Source organism: Cervus elaphus, chromosome 9 (genome assembly GCF_910594005.1).
Source record: "Cervus elaphus chromosome 9, mCerEla1.1, whole genome shotgun sequence".
Classification (NCBI taxonomy): Eukaryota; Metazoa; Chordata; class Mammalia; order Artiodactyla; family Cervidae; genus Cervus; species Cervus elaphus.
The window spans coordinates 39,034,888-39,058,810 of NC_057823.1; the positions used below are offsets into that span (position 1 = coordinate 39,034,888).

Sequence of the window (23,923 nt, forward strand, 5' to 3'; positions counted from 1 at the left end):
TGAAGACTGACTTTTGAACAGGACATAGAGCGTGGCAATACCGATGGCCTGGGGGATTGTCACAGTAAGTGGAGTTTTTTTATCCATGCTTGTTTTGGGATATTTAGTCGATAAAAGATGCTTTTATAGAATGGCCTAGAAACATGACCCCACATGTGAAGTTGAGTGCAGCTGCCTCTAAAACATGCAAAAATAACATAAAGCACCTTCTAAATATCAGAGAAAACAGTGTCTTTTGAAGCCAGAGTTTTCAATGCTATTGCTGAAAATGCTGGCACCTAGTTCGTTATCATAAATGTTGTGGAACAAATTCACTCTTGAGGATGAACCTGTAGCAGAACAGTCAGCTATATCAGCGTTTCCACTTAAAAACCAGCTTTACCAACACAACACTGTAAAGCAATTTTCCTCCAATTAAAGAATAAAAAAACTATTTAAAAAAAAAGCCAAAACAGCACTAATTTTGTCTTTAAAAATACAATATTGGCATAATTTTTAGACAAATGATTTAAAAAGTTGATCACTGAACTCTGTTTTTTAAGTTAAATGGGACTATTTTCTTGAACATATCAACGAACAAAAGTAATTATTTTTTAATTAGACTTATGTTTATTCATTTGCAATAAAAACAAATTGTTCAGAAAGAACCCACTAAGTACAAAGTGATTCAAAATACCCTTTTTATAAGAACTGACCTACTATGCTAAATCTCAGGGTTCATTTCAAAAGTTATTCAGTTCAGTTGCTCAGTCGGGTCCAACTCTTTTCAACCCCATGAACCGCAGCACACCAGGCCTCCCTGTCCATCACCAGCTCCCAGAGTTTACTCAAACCCATGTCCATTGAGTTGGTGATGCCATCCAGCCATCTCATCCTCTGTCGTCCCCTTCTCCTCCTGCCCTCAATCTTTCCCAGCATCAGGGCCTTTTCAAATGAGTCAGCTCTTCACATAAGGTGGCCAAAGTATTGGAGTTTCAGCTTCAACATCAGTCCTTCCAATGAATACCCAGGACTGATTTCCTTTAGGATGGACTAGTTGGATGTTAATATTTTAGTTAGAACTTTATATAAAGGATCCTAGTCACAACTCTGCCCAGCTGTTCAGCGATCTGATTAATATCCATATTCTCTTGAAAATGCTTTATTAACACTAATTTAGAGAATAATGCCATACCCTTGAAAAATGTTTAGTTTGCCATGTTTCAAAATGTTATATGTGATGAATTTTCAAGAAGCTTGCATTCAGAATGGCACCAGAAATAGCTCCTAGGGGAATGAAACTATATTACTTCTGATACTTGATTCGATAATGAAAACCATGGACATAACTCTCCATCTTTGAGCCATGAGTCCTGAAATGACAGACTCTTAGGTGCCATTTAATACCTTATCTTTTCTGGAGAAGAGACATAATTAAATAAAGAGGGCTTCAGACAGCCTCATCTCCAAATTCTTGGTCATATATATTTTTTGTTTGCAAATATATATTGGCAAAAGCTCCTTCCTTTGTCTTTTTCCTACTATGTCCTCACACACAAAATCTGAATTAAGAAGTAGACATAGGAGACAGTGGCATCACCGAAAGATCTGTTAGGTGTGTGCAGCGAAACAGTGTGATGTTTGACTGGTGGACCTTAGTCAAGTTGGCGCCTTCCAGTGCCGTTTTTAGGGAAAACAAGCTTTGGTCTGTATGTGTGTCTCTGTGAGTGAACTTAATTAGCTGACGTCAATGAATATTTTCTTCATATTTTTATGAGTTGATGATAAAGGCCTCTGTAGAAAAAACAGGGGTATCGATGTGGGTTGAATAGGTGCACACATGAAAAGTGGGAAAGTGTTACTGGCTCTCTGAGGTGTCAACTACACCAGCAGGTTCACACCGCCCCCGGGTCCCAGGGCGGAGCACGGGGCGGGCCTTCAGGTCCAAGGTCGGAGATCTACCTTCAGTCTCGGGTCAAGGCCCCGTGTTTTCGTGTTCCGCATAACCTGACACCCCATTCCCACTGAGGCACATAGGGTGCCTGCTCCAGGCGGCAGGTAGTGACTTTTCTAGTGGCGCCCACTGGAGCGTGACCTACCTCTGTTAGTTGTTACCTAGTCACACCCAGGTGTTCACAGGGCTTAGATACCTGTTGCACAAGGACTCTCTCACAGAAGTTTTAGGGGAAATGAAAACACCATAAAGAGCCAGTATCAGAGGCTGAGGAGCAGGCTGAGTGAACCAGTGACATGACCCAGGTACACAGCACATATTTACGTGCATGCACGTACAAAAACAGGATGTTGTCTATATGTGTGATTTTTATTTTTGTTAATTTCCTAACTTAAACCCCTGCTGAGGTCAGAACATTGTGATACTGGACAGTTCCTCACAGCACAGTTGGGAGGATGAAATGAGAGAGAATATAAAGAACAAGTGCCTCGTTAAGTGTGGTCCAGACGTGACTCATCCATATAGACGTCCCTCCTGATGGAGCAGGGCTTACGTAGAATCGAAATTACCTTGCCCTGCACTCACGCCTGCTTTTTCTCTGCCTCTTGGCAACAAAGGCATGACTTTGAGGAAACCCACTTGGTAAAGAGACACAGGGATATGAAACTGAACCAAATATGAAGCATCTTCTGTTACATGCAGAAACTAAAAAGCACTTACTTAGTATAGGCCTTGTATGTTAGCGCAGCTCTGTATCCGCTCATTCCCACTGATTACAAAAGTCACATTGAGCAGAGTGTTAAACATTAAGTAACTCACTCCTCCCTTTTGTCTTTCAGATTCCTTCGTGGCACTGAATGGTAAGGAAGATGTTACTGATAATTTAATAGCAATGAAAATCTATTCGTGAAATCCTATTTCACTAACCCTCTCGAGTATTTCCAAATCTTATGTTTCTTTTTCAATTAACTTTTAAATTCTCATTATTTTTTATAGACATTTCAACTCCTCTACCAGATCATGAAATGTCTTACAACACAGTATATGGTCAGTTTATGGTTTTGTTTTGTTTTCTTATTCTTCAAGCCACTCATCCTGTGGTAGTTTAGAGTTTTCATTCCTAAACATCATGGACCAGATCCTTTGCTACCTCAGGGCCCCAATTCACTAAAATTATTCATAGCTTTCATGATGCTTCAAAAATTTCTCCACATATATGAGACAACTGACATGTGAGAATGAGTCTTACATTTTTAATCCACATAACATGAAATATGCCAACCTTAGGGAATTTGGTGAATGCATTTAATGAGTTCTTGAGGGAAAAGAAATTGCTTTTGGACATAAGTACATCCAAGATAAAAGAACAGTGCTTATAAGTAATAGGCCACAGCTCCTTACCTGATAGATGGTACCATTCCCCAAAATGCTGACCTTCAGAACAACATCCTCTGCAGGAAAAATCCATACAGAATGCAGATACCAAGTTCTTAATAGGCAAAACTTTCCAATATAGCCATCAAAATTTAATCATACATGGAGTATGAATTTTTAGACCTATCTTCAGTGATATTTCTTTAAATGTATATAAGGAAGAGTGATGCAGTCGAAATGATGTGCAGACAGGATCTATCCCATTGTTCCTGCTCTGAAATACACAGACACTATACTAAATAAAGCCCATACGTCCATAAACAGATATTCTGAGCTCTTTATAAGGAAAGTTAATATGTAGTTGAAATGTTCCAGTTTCTTTTCTCAAAGCTTCCCCAAATGTTTATTAAGGTAAACTATTCATGTGGGTTTTTTTTTTTAAAGATAATGAACAGCACATATGTAACGGCAAATTTAAGCTTCTGCATTATAATGGGGACTACAAGTTTCATTGATACGCAGACATTTTATCATTTATTTTTATAATTTGAAATACATAACAGTAACAGCTCCAGGTCAGTCTTTCAATGTAGAGGTAGGTAACAGAGGAAGAGAGCAAAATAAAGGAAAGAAAAAAGAGGAAGGAAAAGAAAGCAAGGTAGATTTAGAATTGAGAGAAGCAGTTCCTGATGGCTACAATTGTGTCTAATAGCTCCGTGGAAACTGTCACTCCTGTGTCTAACTAGCATCAGTAAAATGCCTCTTTGAGAGTCCTAAAGTCTATCTTATAAATGGCGGCTGTGCAGATACGGAAAACAACGCCCAGTCTCTCCTGTCATGAAGTGAGGCAGTGTGGAGTCAGTGAGCCCACTGAATTCATCCACCTTTAACCTGCTCTCATCTCTGATTCAAGCCAGAATACTGAACCCCAACAACTGGGAGAAACATTCCTCAGGAGGCAACGTCATGTAGCTCAGTGGGCCCTTCAGAAAGAGAACCAGTTAGCAGCTGCTCTTTCCAATATCATACTTTGCAATCATTTCCTATAATGGAATAATATTTATCAGGTATTGAGAAATTCAGGTCTTAAATCTACTTGAACCAGCAGCCTCCCCAGCATTCATCCATCATACTAAGGCCAATTTTAACTCCCAGGTAGTTTCTCATATAGATAGAATAATTAAAGCATGGGATGCTCTTGATGAACAAAAAGCACTCTTCAGTTTATGGATCCCTCTTCCTGCCTTTACAAAAGGAAAGGAACTTATTAATTCCTCCACATTAACACTTTAAAGGACAATCCCTATTCGCTGCATCAGTGGTTTCTGTGATGACACTAAAGAAGAGTTGGAATTTTCCTTTCAGCTAATAATTCTGTCCATTTCAGGCTCAGTCTCCCCAGTGTAAAGTGGTTAGATGATTAACTGACCATCAAAATGAGGGCTGGTTCAAACAGTACTTACAAAAGCACAGAAGACTTTCTTTATACAAACTATTGCAAAAGATGCTTATTTTGGAGCTAATAAACCTACAAGAGATTTAATTCATTCATTTACAGACAGCTGCTTAGGGCCTGGATAAGGTACTCTTTTTGTACCATCAAAAGAAAAACCAAACTGCTGTTTTTATGAGCACAGATATAAACAAGGAAGCCAACCCCAAAGTCCAAAGTGTCTAGCTGTGTCCTTTACGTGTTCCCATAACACTGAAGCTCAGTGGCTGAGTACAATCATAGAGTGACCCACAGAACAAGAACTGCCTAACTCTGCAAAAAAGAATTACTCAATAAACCATGCAAACTCTGCATGGTAGAAGCTCTCTGCAATACCAGTTACATACACAAGAACCCCTTTTTAGTGAATTGGACCCTGATTGTCTTCCTTCTCTCATCCTCTCTTGTATTGATTTAGTGCCTCCTCTGTGTCTAATTGGCTACCATCACTGTTAATAGGTTAGAGTAGTTTGAAGGGTCTCTAACCTGTGGAATTACTAATACAAAGACTTGTAGATATAGAGAAACAATATGATGCATATTGGAGTTAACTTTTAAAATCTATTTCTTTGAATATTGTAAGAATAATACATAATAAGCTCCACTGATTAAAATTATGACTTTTCGTGTTGGATTAACAAGACAAAATTATAGGTTCCAAATTGTTGACCTGTAATACCATATCCACAAATGATTGCCTGTTTTTGTTGCATGATTTTGGTTACAGAGTCTCTTAGGGAATGCACAAAAACAATATAGCCCATAGAATCAGACTCTAAGAAGAAACATGAGTGATACCTATTTAACAGTTGGAGAGGTCGTAATAATAAGGTCATAATAATACACTTCTTTGATTTCAAATGAAGGACGGCTGCTTACGGGTACTTTCACATGGTAGTTCTAAAATTCCTGAGAATCAGGCACTGCTTTCTCCGACTATCTGCTTCCACCAGTGACACACACTGTCTGTCCTCGAGCATACGTTTCAAAGATTACAAGCCTCATGCTGCTCTATTTTTTTCTTCCATTTGAGTATATACGATGCATGGTTTCTCTAGATTTACATGGAGAAAACGGAGATGTGGTGGGTATTAAACTAACATTTCAGCAATAGGCAGAAGCTGATTTCTCACATTTGCGTGCAACATTTTCCTACCTAACTACCATCTGGTCCACACTAATTTCCTCTCATAGCCATAGCTTTCCATTACCAATGACTTTTCCATGTATTTGCAACATATGGTCCAGGAACTCTTTTCTACAGAGAATGTGTCCCTTAGGCATTTATTTCCCCTAGATTACCATATTAAGAAATGTTCTCCCTAAACCATACTTATGGCATTACCATAAAATTGCCCCTTGAACACAGTTAAATTGAAAGCGCTCAAAATGCATATCAATTCAGGTAAAAGAAGTTCTTGCTACTTGGAGGAAAGGCTTCATTTTTCCTCCCCCCTCTTTCTGACTCACTACAAAGCTATTTCTCACTGTTTGGACGCTGAAGTCTCTCTTAGGTTGACAGTATGTTTCATGAGAGCATGGTTAATTCAACAGCAGAAAATAGAGGCTATATTTTAGACCTCAATACAAGCATAAAGAAAGTCTGCATTTCCAATTCCAAGTTATTAATTTTCCTATTCATGTTCTCTTATCAGTATTGGGAGATGAAATGTGAAACCCAGAAATGTAAAAAAAAAAAATCTAGATGCAAGCATTCTTGAGTTTTAAATGAACATGTTTTTAGCAGTTGGATATGAACTAGGCTCTTTGCAGCAAAGCGGATATTTGAAGCTGTGTAGAAGCCAAACAAGCCCTACACAGAAGAAGGCCTCTTAAATGTTACTAAAGCTTTGTGGTAACATTTTAAATGTAGAGCTCCCACAGAAATCCTATAGCTTAGATACCCACTTGGTTTGCTTGCTTTTCCCTGCTTTAGTCACACTACACACATTATATATATTACCATGTATGTATATGGTTACATGGTCTATAATTTACAGTATTAAAGTCTCCTGAAAATCCAACTTGCAATAATAATCGTGAAAAAGAAGAATGCAGTGCATTCACTAGAATCTTTCTTTCTGGTGGCCAGCATTTTATTTATCACATGTGTGATGATCACAGCCCAAGGCTGAGTCACTTGTGAAATCTGTCCTACTTTCTACCAAAGGCATCAACTACACATTCACAGTAGTTCCCTGATGTCTTTTTAAAAATTGTTCAAGAGGTTGCTTCTATAGGTAAGATGGTTTAATAAGCCAAAGACTCCACTTGAAAATCACAGAGAGGTTATTTTTTATTTCCACCAGAGATAACAGGTAGTGGGGCTTCTTTAAATCATTGTGACAGTTTAGATCAAAGCGCCAGATGCGATCTGCATTTAACCTTGTGGGATGATGGAAAGGAGGGCTTAGAAATGTATTCACAGGAAATGTCCAATTTCTGCCACAACTCCCACCCTGGCCATCCTTCTTCTGGCATTATCCTGCGGTAGGCGACTCTGGATCTCAGAAAGCTCTCCCTTTCTAGTCTGAATCGTATCAGTCATGGTGCCCTCCAAACCCACCGCTCACAGGTATGAGTCAGGAGACCATGAAACTTAACTTGGTTTGAGTAAGACACAAAAGGCAAAGCCATAACAAGGCAGAACATTCAGCCCTGGATTCCAGACAGGAGGGCTGGAGCAGCTCCCTTTAGAAAGCGGAATGCCTGTGAGGCTGCAGCGCAGCCAAATACTAGACACATCCTCCATGGGAAAGGCTCGGGGCAGCCGAGTTGTCTGTGACAGGGCCGAGACTCACCCACGACCATACACCTGCCCCATCATCATGACTGTTACCCCGGGGTGGACACATTCTGCCTTAGTGCTACTATGGGAATACCCAGGGACTCTGATATTTCCTGAGCACCTACTATGTGTCGGACACTGCTAGGCACTTTCAGCATGATGCCACTTTATCCTCCAAACATGGGAGGCCTCTCTTTTGTGCACAAGGAAAACCAAGGCCCAGGGAGCTTAAGTGATTCCCTCGGGCTCACCCAGCAGGCAGCAGAGACAAGACCTGGCCCTTCACCCTCTAACTGCAAGTTCAAGGGCTCTTCTGCCGAATCCTACCACCAGCCTCGTTATGTCTAGGGCAATCTCCTTTGAGTCTTTTACCGCCAGCGTGGGTGTCCCACCTCCTGGCCTCTGAGCAAAGAAAAAGCAGGTGTCTCTGGTGATGTCTCCCCTAACTGTATTTGTGATGAAAACAGGGCACTCCAGTTCCCTCTTGCCCAGCACCACCACGTCCGATTCGGCGGCTCAAGAGGGGTATGAGTCTAGGGGAGGAATGATGGACTGGAAGGAGTCACGCGACAGCACAGACTCTTTGGGGGCAGTGTCTTCCCATAATCACCAGGACAAGAAGGGTAAGGCCTTGGAAGCACCCCTTCCTCTGCGGGGAGAGGGAGGGAGGAGCGGGGAGGACTGTGTAACTGCTTCCAGCTGAACCACAGCCGCGTTTAAGGAACGGACCTCCAACACACTCTGATTGAAAGCGTCTCAGAAAAGACTGCAACCCAATCCTCTGTGCTAGGCTTGATCCGAAATGATTCCCCGACCAAGGAGAAACCACACAAAACAAATAACACATCCTCTAAGCTTCCTCCACCCAAGAGAGGCATGGCTTGGTCCAAAGTGGACGCTGGCTCCTAAAGTCCCTTTCCACTCCTCTTAGCTCATCCAGTGATTTTTGGATCCTCTTTTTTCCCCCCATAATAAGATGGAATGCAATGCGGGCTTTGGCAAGTACATGTAATTGCAGTCAAATCCCGTTTAATCAGTGAATGGAGAAGTAGCAGGGTAAAGTCTTTTCTGGCTGGTCCCATCCCTCACCCTTACATGGGGCTGAATCTGAACAGAGCTGAGGTTCTGAGATGCACTTAATCGCCCTTAGAAGACAACAGCTAAAACAAAAAATATGTTATTTAATCAAGCAGAATTACTATGCATTTAAAATGGAAAGGGAGCCACGCTAAATGAAAGGGACTCTACTGTGAACTGTCCTAAATTCTCCCCGGCTTTCTTTGCTAGAGACTAGAGACAGGAAATGTCATCTCTTTTCTCGCCATTTGCTGCTTCTGGTAACACATCCTACTTTAGTTGCAGCTGCAACCGAAGAGGCCTTTACTTGTCCAAAAACCAGTCCTGTAAATCAGAGACTGAAAAGCTCAGTTATGTTGCGAGCTGTTTCTCGCCATTCAGCATTGTTTACTTCTATATGTTTTCAAGAGTTTCATCCAAGCGGGGGTTTGAGTGTCGAGGGCAGACCAGCTCTGGTGACCTTTGGAAGACAGGCTCTGTCGTGTCCTCCCCCACAGGTTTCTGTATACATACTTCCATCTCTGCTTTTAGAGAATGTTTGCTCGGCAGACTCATGCCAAATTTTCATCCTTTTTTTTTCTGGTGGTTCCTCTCCTGAGAATGCTGTACACTCAGCCGCTACATGCCAAGCCCACGTGGGACGATGCAGCCCTTTTAACTTGTTAACTTACCCCTTAATCGATTTTATTATTCTCCTGTAACTTCTTACTGCTAGTATGTCCTGCCCCAATATTTTTTTTCAAAGAAGCTGGTGTCTCGGCAGCCACTTAAGTTGGTGGGATCCCTGCTCTTCACCATCTCAAGACAGCACTAGATGCATTTGTGTCAGGGCAGAACTATCTCCGCAGGCCGTACCAGTCCTAACATGTGCCTTTATTTGTTTTGTGTGGCTCCAGACCACAGATGTGTTAGTCTTGGCCGACTACTCAAGGAGAGACAACACAGTAAAAATCACATTGTGTTTGCCCACTGCGACTTTCTGAAAAACCAAACAGCCTTTCCAGTAAAGCATTAAATATGTCAACCAAATATCTAGCAGTTGGTTATAGTCATTTCCTCCTCACTTCCCCGAGACGGATGGCGAGAATTTTCTCCAGTCGTTAACTCTCCCGGGGGATGGAGGTTATCAAAGAGTCCAATTAACACTTTGACAGATCATTTGAAAATTCGGCATTGTTCATTCTCTTGGGTCTTATTATGAATATTGACAAAGCTGGAAGCAGTCTACAGATTGTCAAACAATGGTGGCAGAGGTGATTGCATGGGTGTTTAACATGATCACTATTCTTGTGCTATTAGCTCTTTGCCTTGCCCTGTCAAACTGGAGCTTCATTTTTTTGACAACTGATTATGTATTTGATGGGGCAACGACAACGAGTTGTTATGCCGAAAGTTAAAAAATAAAAAAGTGATGTAGCTTAATGTTCCTTTTGCCATGATTTTTTATGATTTTGATTTCCATTTTGCTCTGAAGTGTTTTTTCTGTTGAATGTTTATGATTTATTTCCAACTTAATGTTCATGATTTATTTCCAACTTTTCTTTGGTTTTGCCAAGTGCTGTGTGGTATGACTTGGTGATGGCGTGACTCTGTTGGAAAAGTCTTGTTTCTTTTCTGACTCATGATGACGTCCTTTAACTTGACCCAATCTGTGATCCCCTTGCTTCTTTCCATTCCCTGATGTGGGCGCCTTAATGATGTCACATCCGTGCGTGCAGCATCTCCTGGGATGCGCGAGTTTCTTGGGTTTTCTGCGGGCCTCTGGTGGGTCCTCTTTTCACTGGGCCAATTGTCTCATGGGAATGTGACATTTGTGTGCCCTGGCTTTAGGAGCTAAATATACTCTGGAATTGTTTCTAAAATACCACACATTTCCCCGCTAAGCAGAAAATGGTATCTGCTGACCAGTTAGCTGAAGAGGAATCAAGTGTCTGGTGCCCTTTTTACTTTGGCTGCTGGGGGGAAAAAAAAGCCAGTGAGCAGATGAGCCCGGAGCTCTGCTCTGCAGAAATGCTGAGCACCACTGGCCTGGTCCCCTCCTGGTCTCGCCTCATCTTCCAAACAGTTCTGCATTTCCAGAGTATGTTTGCTTGCCTTTTTCTTTCTTTTCCTTGCTGTGTCTTTCGTCTTGATTTAATTCTGTGCGTCCCCCACATTCTGTCAAAGCACCGTTCCTCACCTTGCAATCTAACCCCCTTCTGCTACCATTGTTCAGCCTCCCCTTTCCAAAATATTAATAATAGATGCCAGCCCTCTGCCCCTCTGTGGACCGTTCCAAGGCTCTTTCCTTCTACACTGGGGGGGAGCGTTCCAACACTGTTCATGTATATACAGTCATGCTAACAAAGTGTGAGAAGAGACCCGCGAAGCACACAGAAGCATTATCACAGAAAATGAAGTAATTTTCTCTCTCAGTAACTGGCCTTGCCCTTCATTACCCTACTGGCCTTGTCTAATGTCACTTGTCCTTGTTGCTTTTCTTTAAAATTGCCCGATATCTTTCAAGCCCTAGATTCATTAGGAAAAAACACAGCCAGCTGCCCTGTTTTATCTCTGGCTCCCTAGATGTCTGGAGCCTCTACAAGCCAGCCCTTTAATCACCAAGCTGATAAATTAGAAGCAGCCCTGGCTACTTCTTTCTTGGTTTTGCCACATTTAAAAATATATATTATTTATTCATCCTATAACCATTGAGGTAGTAATGAGTAGTTACAAAGAGGCTCTAATTACCTATGAATAAGAAAGAAAATCCAGTTTATTTTTAGATTTGGCTTGTCTCCCCTCACCACCCCACCCCCACTTCCCACAGCAAAAGAAATAAGAGCTTTCTTTTCTAGGTTAAGCAATAGTGAGAAGTAATAGCCACTCTTGTGCCTCATTTCTGACCCAAAGTAACAGTCCTCTAAAACCTGATTTCCAAGAAGACTGTGAGATAGGTGAGGGGACTAGCCATGGACAGCTCTGCCAAGAGAGCTGTGGAGCATAAATGTCCAGTGGACACATGGACCACTGCCCCAAAGACACAGGAATAAACAAATTAGAAGAAAATCTCCTTCAGAGTTTATTTTCTAGAGTTCTCGTGAGCTCTCAGAAAGCTGATGAAATAGTCGATATGTAGAAAAATGTTCCCATTGGATTGGAAATGCCAGAACTGTAGTATGCATATATATTTTGGGAAATCTTTGAAACAAGTTATTATCACATTATTATATTTAGTCACAAAGATGTGCTCAATTCAGACCAGGAAAATATGTAGAAACAGAATTTAAATTAGAGATCAAATGAATAATTTAAACTAAAATGTACAGCAAATGCTGAATATATTTTAATCAATGTACAAGCTGTTTTGTAAGCAATTTTTAGTCTGGGAAATAATATTCCAGTAAGATTCAGAAGGTCTATAAAGGATACTGAGTATACTGTCCACACTTTCTAACAATCCTGAATGGAACTACATAAATCATAGAGTTTATCAACAATCCTCTTTACAGCCAATTCTTTATTCCTCAAGTACATCATAGCCTCCGAGGAGGACAGGTCACATCTTAAAGAGATGATTTAAATGACTCAGAGACATCATGGCCTTCAATACCAAATCATATGGTGAAAAGTTAATGCCCTTGTTATTTCTCCTTCCATCTTCTTGATTATGTCAATGCAAAAGTCTGTTTTGTGTTTTAACAACTCCTGAAACTCACCACTATCCTTTTGAAAAGAAAGAACAGGCTTTAGATGGCTTTGCCATGCAGCTGAAGCTAGCTGGAACTAACTCTGTTTTGCTTTCAGTTAATTTGATTTGGGGGCTTCCTAGGTGGCTCAGTGGTAAGGAATCCACCTGCCAAGGCAGGAGACACAGGAGACTCAAGTTCGATCTTAGGTCAGGGAGATCCCCTGGAGTGGGAAACGGCAACCCACTCCAGTATTCTTGCCTGGAGAATCCCATGGACGGAAGAGCCCATGGATGGGCTATAGTCCACGGGGTCGCAAAGAATCAGACACAACTTATCAACTGTGTGTGCAATTTTATTTCTGTGGTTACCTTCTAGTTATGAAAAGTGACACTTTTTCCCATTTATGATAATGATGTAAACTTTCCACCTGAAACACATTTTAAAGGCAATTTAAATAAAATACTAAGTAAATGCTGATGTAGGAAGTAGAGGGATATAGGAGTATTAAAAGTAAATAACACTGTAGTTGAGACTCCTTGATTTGCAGCACTATTAGCTGATGACTAAACTGTGGGTAACTCTGGCTTGGAGCAATTAACAGAGTCCAGTGAGGATTAAACTACCACCAAAACTGTGCTTCTGGCATTTGGAAGAATGAGATTAAATGAGGGTGCTACCTTCTACTGGCTGGGTTCTGAGCGCCTCAATTATATGATCTAGCGCTCTCCTGATTTCTCTTCCAACTACAGAGCTTTGTGATTAGGGATGAGAAGTTTGGTCAAATAGGAATCGAGAGCATGATAGATTTAGACTAAAAAGAAATTAGTCATCCTAGGCTTGTTAAGCATCTGGCGAGATGCTTTCCAGACCAGCAGTGAGCATCCAAGTATAGACGACAGTTCGTTACTCTCCTAACTGCAGCCCAGAGACAGTTTACCTCCAGCACTTCCACTTTTCCAAGATCTGTAAGGATTCTTGTGCTACAGTGCATCCCGCTGGCCTTGCAACAACCTTTACTTGACCTTTTCTTTCCCATTTCTCTCTTTCAAACTTTACCTACTGTGAGTCCCAAACCCTGGAGTCAGTGTTTCATCATGAACAGACTAAGAAATCCCATTTTCAGAAAGTGTATTTGGTAACAGAGTCTAGCCCAATTGCTTTCATTTTAACAACCTGCAATGCTTAAAATGCCAACAAAGGTCCATATAGTCAAAGCTATGGCTTTTCAGGTAATCATGTAATGTACAGATGTGAGAGTTGGACCATAAAGAAGGCTAAGCATCAAAGAATTGATGCTTTCAAATTGTGGTGCTGAAGAAGACCCTTGAGAGTCCCTTGGACAGCAAGGAAATCAAACCAGTCAGTCTTAAAGGAAATCAACACAGAATGTTCATTGGAATGCCTGATGCTGAAGCTGAGGCTCCAATATTTTGGCCACCTGATGCAAAGAGCCAACTCATTGGAAAAGACCCTGATGCTGGGAAAGACTGAAGGCAAAAGGAGAAGGGGGCAGCAGAGGATGAGATGGTTAGATAGCATGGCCGGCTCAATGGACAAGAATTTGAGGAAACTCCAGGACACAGTGGAGGACAGAGGAGTCCAAGGGGTGGCAAAGAGTTGGACATGACTTAGTGACTGAACAGCAATGCTTAAAATCGAATGGATGAAGGTTTTAAAGCATCTCATTTCTCCCAATGGGGAAAGAGATCTCTTGGCTCCTAGCAAGTCATATGCAGGTGATCTTATATACAGAGAAAATTATTGCTGATGAAGGTAATAAAGGCAGAAAAATAAGCTTCTCTTCCTGACTCGTAAACTTGGACTGCATTTTTTTCTGCCATTTCTTCAGTAACATTAACATAACAAAAATGTTTTCTGAGGAGTCGTCAAGCAAAATTTATTACTGGCTCCACTGCACAGTATTGGATGCCAATAAGGAGTTAGAGGCTAAACTAGAGATAGACAGAGTTCCTGTCCAAGAAATATCAAACCGCCAGACAGATGAAGCACACACAGACACAAAAATGCACCAAAAAGTCTTTACGACCACTATTATCCTTGTTCACAAGGCAAAATGGTGCACAGCAGATTTAGAAAAAGATATTAGACAACTGAAGACAACTTGGCTGAACACATCAAGGACACAGGACTTGGAAACAGTTTCCCAGCCCCTTTTCTTTAGTCGTCCCCTTCAGTACCAGTATTATAAGCAGTCATATATCACTTGACAGGGAGGATGAGGGAAAGGAGGTGTCTTTGGTACAGAACTCATATTTAAAATTTTCGTGGAAATGCTGACAAAGTTGGGCTCTTTTTGAACACTCTGAGCTTTATTTCCAAAAAAAAAAAAAATACTCCACAGTAATTTTCTTAGTTTTTATCAATAAAACCTATAGTATCACAGTCATTTTTAAATGTGATAGAACAGGACCGTCTTGGAAGCAAAGGGGGTTGAGAGAGGTTCTGTTTGATGGGGAAGGGGCTGCCAGTGGGGAGACAAAGGGCTCCAGCTTCCACTTAACAATCAACACCTAACTCAACCAGGTGGGAGCATGCCCGGTTAGGGCCAGGGAACACTAAGGGATGGGGCACCGGTGGCTGTTTTCCCCACAATGCTTTTGAGTAAGAGTTCACTTATTTCCGGTTTTGAGAGGGAGAGGAAGGGTATCCTTCAAAATTCATAAGAAATTTGGCATCTACGTTGTTGCTGATAAAGAAAAAGACAATTCATGAAGTGCAGTCCATTCGAATAGTTTTAAATTTGTAAATTGTGCTATACCTGCCCCATAAAGGTTTGCTATCATTATTATTATGCTCTGTGAAACTATTTTAATCTCCAAAAGTTTAGAGTGAGTCTGAAGAATAGTTATGGGTAACCAATAGATGTGCATCAGCTGGGGGTGGAAGAGTAGGGTTGCTACATTAAATACAGAGTACCCCCGTTAAATGTGAATTTCAGAGAAACTATGAATAATTTTTTAGTATAAGTGTGCCCCATCTGTTTCATGGGACATGCTTACACTAAAACATTATTTATCTGAAGTTGAAATTTAACCAAGAGTTCTGCATATTTATTTGCTACCTTGGCAATTCTATTGAAGAGGCTGCCGATATTTTATTCAGTAAGTATATAAGATATAATCTCTAGTCTACATTTGCCCTCTAACTCTTAGGAAGTCTATAGTAACCTACATAAGAGCAATTAAAGTAAAAATTTCATTCTGGGAAAAACTATTTTCATTATATCTAATTCCAGAGAAATATCACTAAAAGTTGTATATGTGTTTGGATATTAGAGTAATTTTAAAAATTATCACTGAAAGTAAGCTTTCAAGTGTCACTTTTAAGTGAAGAAGGCTCAGAAATCAAATTGTTCCTAAACAAGGGCAAGATTAAAACCACTGTTTCTAATTTTAATTTAACCTCAGGTTTTTTAATAACTATTATGTAACTATATGGGGTTTTTTTTTCTTCTATAATTATATGGATGCTTTTTTTTTTTTCATTTCTCATTTCCATGACTTTGAAGGAGATGAACTAGAATCCAGAGAGCACTAGAAAATAATAGTAAATTTTCATAGTTAATTTAACAGAAAATGTGATAATGGTGACACTAACCCTAATCACAAAGAAAGGCATGCATTTCAGTCACTCAGTCATGAGCGACTTTTTGCAACCCTCTGTCCATAGGATTCTCCAGGCAAGAATACTGGAGTGGGTTTCCATTTCCTCCTCCAGGGGATCTTTCCAACCCAGGGACTGAACCCAAATCCCCTGCAGCTCTTGCACTAGCAGGCAGATTCTCTACCACTGAGCCACCTGGGAGGCCGCAAAGATCTAGTAATTTAACTACACTTTGGTAATATTAACCCTAGCTCAGTTGGTACAGAACCTGCCTGCAATGCAGGAGACCCAGGTTCAATTCCTGGATCGGGAAAATCCCCTGGAGAAGGAAATGGCAACCCACTCCAACATTCTTGCCTGGAGAATCCATGGACAGAGGAGCCTGGCAGGCTACAGTCCATGGGGCAACAAGAGTCGGACACAACTTAGCAACTAAACCACCAACCCTAGTCTCAAAGAAAGGGAAAACAGCAACCTTCCTTCATTTCTTTCTTAATGCATTCAAATCATTCAGCAAACATGTGTGCTATATGGCAGCTTCTGCTGAGTGCTACAGTACAGGTTGACCTGATTCACGGACCCCGCATGCAAGGAGACTGGAGGTTGGCAGGGGGTACCCACAGGTGGCCTCCCGGCTAGCAGTGGGTCATGGCAAAGGCTGAGAGTTCAGAGAGGCACATAAAGGGTCAGAAAGGGAACTGAGATTGAACTGCTAGTCTGCAGCCTTAAAAGTCACGCTCAGGGGTTTTGGCTTTACCTGTAGGCAGTGGGTGGGAAGAAGGAAAATAAAGAGATCAAAGAGACTGACAGATGATAGAAAAATAATAAATTGATTATTCAGTCCTATAGGTTGTTAATTACACATACACAATATGTTTGGGAAATGGAATTTTGCATCAGTTTTGAATCTATAGTGTTTTTCTACATATCACTGGCATTTTCTACAACTGTTCCATGCCAAACTAAGACCTCTGTGCTAGGTAAAGCTGAGCCCCAGGCTCAGACTTCATCCAGAACAGATTCTGAAATGGGGGGACACGGGGAGACTGAGAAAGAAATGATAATATAATTCAGGGTGCCACCATTTGGGGCTTCCCAGGTGGCACTAGTGGTAAAGAACCCACCTGCCAATGCTAACTTTTACTAAATTAATATTTCTTTGTCACCTGCCAGAAAAGGAATCTATTGGTAGTCTCTGACATTTCTCTGAGGCACCAAGGAAAATGATCTATTGTGAGCAGGCCAGGCACTGGGCTCTTTACTGGACGACCTGGAAGGTTCCCTGTGAGCATGAGCATTTGGGGGTAGGGCAGCAGGATGCCCACGTGGTCAGCTGTAATTGTTCTTTCAGCCGCACAGGCGGAGATGTAGATTTGATCTAATTAATTTTGTATCCTCTTGACAACTTGCTAAATTTATCTGGAGTCTTGATGAGATTATTGTGGAAAGGGTAGAAGGAAAAGAAATTAAATGTCAGCCATGTAGAAAGCTGTTTCATCTCCCTGCCTGCCTGAAAGTGCACACCAATATTTGAATTTTCTTTTCTAGAGATACCAATTAAACCTTTTATCTTCACCTAATATCATTTTCTCAAAAAAAAAAAAATGGACTCAAATTGTGATTAGAGAGACTTTAATTTTTTATTTTAAAATCAGCAACTTAAATCTTGGGGTGTTAAAAAAATCAATTCACTCTAAAAGTGCTACTTACTTTAATCTGTAGCTACTTTTTTAAGCCACATCACCCTTGACATGAATTCATTTTGCCCCACCCTTTCCCTTCAGTCTTTTTCCCCCCTTTCTCTATCTTTTGCACAAAAACACACACAAATGACAAAGTTTTCTGACAGCTTAATGGAACTTTCAAGGACTACAGGGACTAGGTTAGGCATGATCATATTAACTGAACATCTGGTGTAGTTAAAAATGTGCTCTTTAATTGGCTCAACTGCACTGTGTTCAGCTAAAATTTGTTTTGTCCTCACAATAAAATTGGGAAGAGTCGGTGTGTATTTTGGAGCACGTATACTAATGGGAAAGTAATACTAGCTTTGTCTCAAAACTCTCTGATAGCCTCATTTCTTGAAGTTTAAAAAAAAAAATGCTTGTTACATACAGGTTTGACTTTGCAAACCTCACTGCTCCACAGACAAAGTAGTCTAGCAAGGGCAAAATGGTTGAAACAGGGAAATTTCTTGAGGATAGTCTCTCTTTTCTTGACGTTATACATGAGAATGGCCTCAAACGGTGCAAGAGTTGCTCAGAATACATAATTCATGCCATTTCTGTAGAAGGAAAGAGGATGGAAGTGCTGTATCCACTCGCTGGTTGCAGGGAGACACAGGCTATGCAAGCCATAATAGGTAAAGTCCTGCCAAGCGTGTAGACTGTGCTTCGGGCCTGAGCAGACCCACAAGAACCCCATCAGACATCAGTCTCCCAGCACTTCAGTCACAGAAAGACTCTAGAGTCAACCAGTGAAACACAGTTGGATAAATTCACATATATTGGGTACAGAGAACACGGGCTCTTCATCGGTGTCAGAAAGCCAATTACGGGTGGTATGAAGGTTTGTCATCCTTAATTAGTATTTCTTAAGCTCTTATAAGTCTACAGCTGGGTGTTATCTTTGTAAAGAGATTCCTTTTTAACGGGACAATAGGAATTTCCCACTGCAATTATTTTTAAAATTTGTGTTTTTAAAAAAGATGCACTCTTTTTCAAATATGTATCAGCAATTAGATTTCTTCACTGAAGGCAGGCGCAGCCATTAGGAACTGTATAGAGATAATGGAAGTTCAGTACAATCACCACAGACAGCGCTCATTAGGAGAGAAAATGATGTCAAGAAATTCACAGGGCAGCACACTGCGTTACGCCTAACCTTTTGGACATATTAGAGCCTGTCATTTCCAGTCCTGCAGCCTCTTGTTATTCATAAATAATAGATAACACTGGACACAATCATCTGACATTTGTTAAGGTAATAAATATACCCTAAGTGCTGACGGGTCTTGCACTCTGTGATTTAAAAGCACACAGCAGAAATTTAATGTAACTTAAAATGTCTTATATAATTCTATGGGTTTGCAGATTCAGTTCAACTCAGCAAATGTGTAAGCACCTAACTCTGCTGAGTGCACTGTTGTCAAGCAGGACCTTCATTTGAGGACTGGAACATGAGCTCAGGTCCCCTACTCCTATCCAGAAAAGAAAGGAAAAGAATCTTCCTGAGTTTTTTATTCTCTTGTCTGATCGTGGTGAGGTAGGGGAAAAGATCCCCTGAACCAGATGTCTCTTGATGGCTGTGCATTGTTTGAGTGGAGGAGATTTCAAGGTGACATGGGATGCAAGCTTTAAATGAGGATGCTCTATGCAGCCACTTGGTAGTGAGTTCCTACCAAGCTTCTTATTCCTCTGTCCCTGAGACCCAGTCCTGGCTGGGCTCTCTAGTACCATCCACTAACTGAAGGCCCCTGGGACAGAGATGGGGAGCATGAGAAATTCCTGTGACTTTATGGTGGGGCAAATAAAGAGATGGTGGGCATTTTCCCAGCAGCTTCTGTCTCTAGCAGAAGGGGTTGATTCTGTTACAGAAGTAGTGGTACAGTGTTTTAGGCCATACGTCAAGCTTCTGTCAGGTACCAAGGGAAAGTGTTAGGGATGTATTGTTCTCGCCAATAAAATCACATCAATTTTGTATTCTTTGTCAGAATATGGCAACTGCAAGAAAATGTCATACACAAGATCCACTAAAGATTCATACTTTCGTGAACATCAAGGAAGATTGCATTTTTTTGTTTTATTTTACAAATAATTTAGCAAGTCTGGCTATACATTGCCTCAGTGCTGTCTGGGGTTGGACTTCAAAGTGAAACACTTTGATGTTGTTCTCTGGAATATTATTCCTATCATTTAGGGCAGTGCCTCTCAAGCTTTAGTGAACTATTTCTGAACCCAATCGCCAGAGATTCTGATTCAAAAGTTCAAGTAGGACCCAAGGATTTGTATTTCTAACAAGTTACTGAGTAACCCTAATTTAGGACACTTTTCAAATTGTATGGGCTATCTTATTTAAGGTCACTCTCCAAGATTTTGTTGTATTTTTAAATCCTTATCTCTACATTCTTGGCTAACACACTTGAACTCAAACAAAATGTTGCATCAAAACAGTTTATCTGGGCCCACACAGAAAGCAGGTAACTTGTCAGTTGGAAACACTCACCTTACATATTAATTGAGCATTAATTGAGTAAAGTGCCAAACGCTTTACATGAATTCATTTATTCAGTCTATTTAATCCATCCACAACACCCATCCCATAGTCAATACTACTGGGGCTTAAAGAGATTGAGTGACTTGCCCAGGAACACAACTAGTTAGTTATAGATCCAAGACTGATAGCCAGGTCTTTATGATCTCAAGATTTACATTCTTAACCAATAATACCCAGACTCATCTATAACCCAGATTTCATGAACTATATTCCCAGTAAGTTTGAGTATTCAAACAAACCTGTCTCCTCAAAAGTAAGTTTAAGTTTTAAGAGTATTTAAACAAACCTGTTTCCTCAAATTTGTTTTATCTTTGCGTTGCAGAGGAAAAAAATCAGAGTGCTGCAAAAAATCCCAAAAAATGACCCAAATTCCACAATTTTGTAAGATGATCTACTTCCTTATTTTGTAGCTTTGATGTCTCTTAAGAGAGCAAAGGAAGATGGGACCGGGAAGCTGGAAAACAGAAATGCCTTGTCTGGTTTCCAAAACTTTAGATGTTGGGTTTCTAGTCTTCTAAGAAAGCAAACCTCAAAAAGAAGGAAAGTAAACAATGCAAATTCTGCTTAAAACTTGGCCCATCTGAAATAGTCATTACCTTTACAAAGACAGTGACAGTCTCAACACATGGAACCACAGGTCAACATTCCAAAGCATGGCTTTTAAAAATGATCTGATCATGACCCCCATTCTAGGCCTCATCTCCGCCCTGGGTGCAGTCCTCCCACTGGCAGGAGGGAAAAATGAAGTTTTACACTCATCCTCCCTGTTCTTCCTACAATGGCATCCCCACAACAAATCAAAATGCATCAGTTTCAGAGGTGATAGGACTGGAAGTGATTCATCCGCAGACGACCACAGGCAGCATCATTTCAATATGGGAGTTTTAAAATAGCTTCTGAACTGAGGATATTAAACAGCCAGGAAGCTGTCTCTGCTGTGGCGTGGTCAGTCATTAACTTCATACCTCTGGAAGACAGACCATGGCCCTTCCAGTACCTAATCTTCGGCCTGCCAGGGGGGAAAAAAAAAAGATTTGAAAATAAAAGCAAAAGGGAAAGTTTGAGTTATACACTCTGAGCCCATTTCCATGGCTGCTGGTGGTTCCGTTTATTCCTAAACCATCTGGTTCACATTATGCCGTGTAAGACTAGGAGAAGGCTGCTTCCTGCCGAGATAACCACAGAGAGCTCCCCCTGCACTTTCCGTGTGGTCATCTCCATGGGGTGGGGTGTGGCTCTGAGAATAAATTATCTGCAGTTAGGTTTTTCCCCTATTTGTTTTTTTCTCTCTTAGCAGGGATTACAGCGGGTCCTCTGTGGTTAGCGGCTGCGATGCTTGGCCCGTGACTCGTTCATTCATTCATGCTGCCTTGCAGGACTCTGAGGCTGGCATTTTGGTGCACTTAAGATTTTCAAACAAGAAAAATTGGGTTGTTGGATTCCATTCACCCAAGTTGTTATGAGGATTTCAAGGAAATTACAGGCTTGTCTTACTATAAAGCAGAAGCAAGAGTCTATTTTTAGGGGATCCCACTCCAGAGCTTTTCTTGGTATCTTGCCATCTTTCTTAGCTCTCAGGCCCAACACGAACCCCGCTCTGGCTCGGTGGTGGAGGAAATGTCCATCCTGCTTTTTGCCTTTGCATATTTCTCTAAAGGACACAGAGAGGCTTTGTCCTCTTTGTGGTCACCGGGCCCGCTTCACACAGATGCCTATTAATCACTTCACTATGGAGACAGACACATCCATCATATCACAGCAGCTCTGAAACAGGCAGTCCAGTGAACAGGGGTGAGAGGGGAAAGTGTGCACTTAACCATTTCAAAGTTCTGGCGGTCGAAGGTCTCCTGTACTTAGCAAGGTAACTGGGGCGGGGATGGGTAAGGCTTTTCCTTTGGTACTTAGTTTAATAGGTGCAATAGAGTAAATGTATTTTTCTTTGTCTGTTTGGCTTCATTTTTTTGATAGGACAGGTAACATCTCCCAGCCACGTCTGTATGGTGCGGGGGATAAGTAGAGTTGAAGACAGAGTCTTAATTTTAATAACAGTGATAATAAATTCAAGTAGGCTGGCTCTGCTTTTGATGCAAAGGTACTAACTCTTTGAAGCCTGTAGTTCCTCAATAATGGATTCAGTGTGGAACAGAATAAGCTGAAAGTCAGCTTTCTCAGGCAAGAAGACCCTTGAAATCACAGGTAAATTAACCAGTAATTTTCCTTCCAAAACGGACATGTCTTCTAAACATCTTCTTCAGACTTTCAAGGCTTTTCACAGCCTGCTTCCAAATGGGGTTCGGCTCTCACCCCTGCCTTCCCCTCCAAGTACTCATTCAGTCATGCATTCATTTACTATTTATTTAACAGCCATTTACTGAGCACCTGGATGCCTGGGGGTGCAGCGGAGCAGAAATCTCTCCTTCCTGGAGCTGTCTGGAGCGATTTAGGTGTAAAAAACAAACAGAGCATCATAAGAGTGATGACTTTAGGAGAGAGAGGGGCAGAGTTCTGGGAACCCTTAACAGAAGGAAGAGCTAGACTGGCTTGAGGGAACTGGAGACAGTTTCTTCATGTCAGCTGAGACCTGAAGGAGGTCGGAGGGCTGGGAGGTGAGCAGGGGTTTTCTGGGCAGAGGGGACAGCCTGTGTGAAAGCCCAGAAGCAATAAGAATGCAGAAGAAAGGTGGTCCCTAGAGCTAAGAGGCTAGAAGGCAGCTGGATCACTGGCCATTACTGAACACAGCCTTCGCTTTCCTCCCCTCCATGCCTTGGCTCTTGTTGCTCTACTTGGATTGACATCCCATGCACTTGAAGACTTAGCTCAAACGTCAGCTCCTATATAAAGCCTTTGTCCATCCATATTAGGTAGAAGCAATCATCTCGTGATGTTTCTGGGCTTTGGATGCAGTTCATGTGTGCGCACCTGCCTTCTCCCCTCTTGAATCACAGACTTTGGACCTCCTTCATCTTTGTCTCCCCAAAGCCCACCAAGGGACTTTCATCCATGCTCCGTAATTGTTTGCTGAAGGCAGCCACAAGGTGCATTTTGTAAAAACCTTGTTAGTCCAGGAGAGGACAGTCAAGGTACCAACAACATCACAATTCAGTCCAGTTTAGGAAAGTATCATTTCTGAGGCATGTTGTTCCCAAGCCTGGCACTGGGCATCCTGTGCAGACTAGAGGCAATGGTAGACAATCTTTGAGCTACCAAAAACCATTATTTAAATAAGGAACTTGATGTTTGACATTTCAAAGTGCATGGACATTGTCATCATGGGAAAAATCAGAACTGTGTTGGGTTTCCTCTTATTTTGCCATTTATAACTGCTCTGATTGTGAATTACATATTGTAGGGCCTGGAGGGCGGGGTTGTTCATAATCTTTTCAGCCTCTAAAGAGCTTCACACTGCCCCTCTGAGACCTCCTTCCAGCAGCCTCTGAAAACTCTCTCAGCTCAGAAAAAGAAAAAGTAGATATTCTATTCTTTCTCAGTTCTGCCAATTTAAGGCATGATTTCAGAGAAATCTTTCAGCCATTGTGTGTCTAGCTTCCTGCAATAGGAAGGTGGAAAGAATAACCATTTAGCACCTCATGACTGGTGAGAAATAGCTGGCGGTTAATGAATCAATGCAAAGGGTTTCTCAGATACTGTTTTCATTACTAATGTCCCATTTTCAACCGGTGAAAGCAGAA

At 41.3% G+C, this 23,923-nt stretch overlaps 1 protein-coding gene across 4 annotated transcripts in view; it reads left to right on the top strand.

The window, feature by feature from the left end:
- Window positions 1-23,923, top strand: part of SEMA6A (semaphorin 6A) — a 129,528-nt gene that overhangs the window by 97,196 nt on the left and 8,409 nt on the right. For 2 of the 4 annotated variants that reach the window (XM_043912315.1, XM_043912319.1), the window contains 4 exons: window positions 6-64; window positions 2,773-2,793; window positions 2,930-2,980; window positions 8,055-8,210. In XM_043912315.1, the coding sequence (XP_043768250.1) occupies window positions 6-64; window positions 2,773-2,793; window positions 2,930-2,980; window positions 8,055-8,210 (287 nt within the window). The remainder of the gene's footprint in view (window positions 1-5; window positions 65-2,772; window positions 2,794-2,929; window positions 2,981-8,054; window positions 8,211-23,923) is intronic. The other 2 variants (XM_043912316.1, XM_043912317.1) reach the window with 2 other exon arrangements.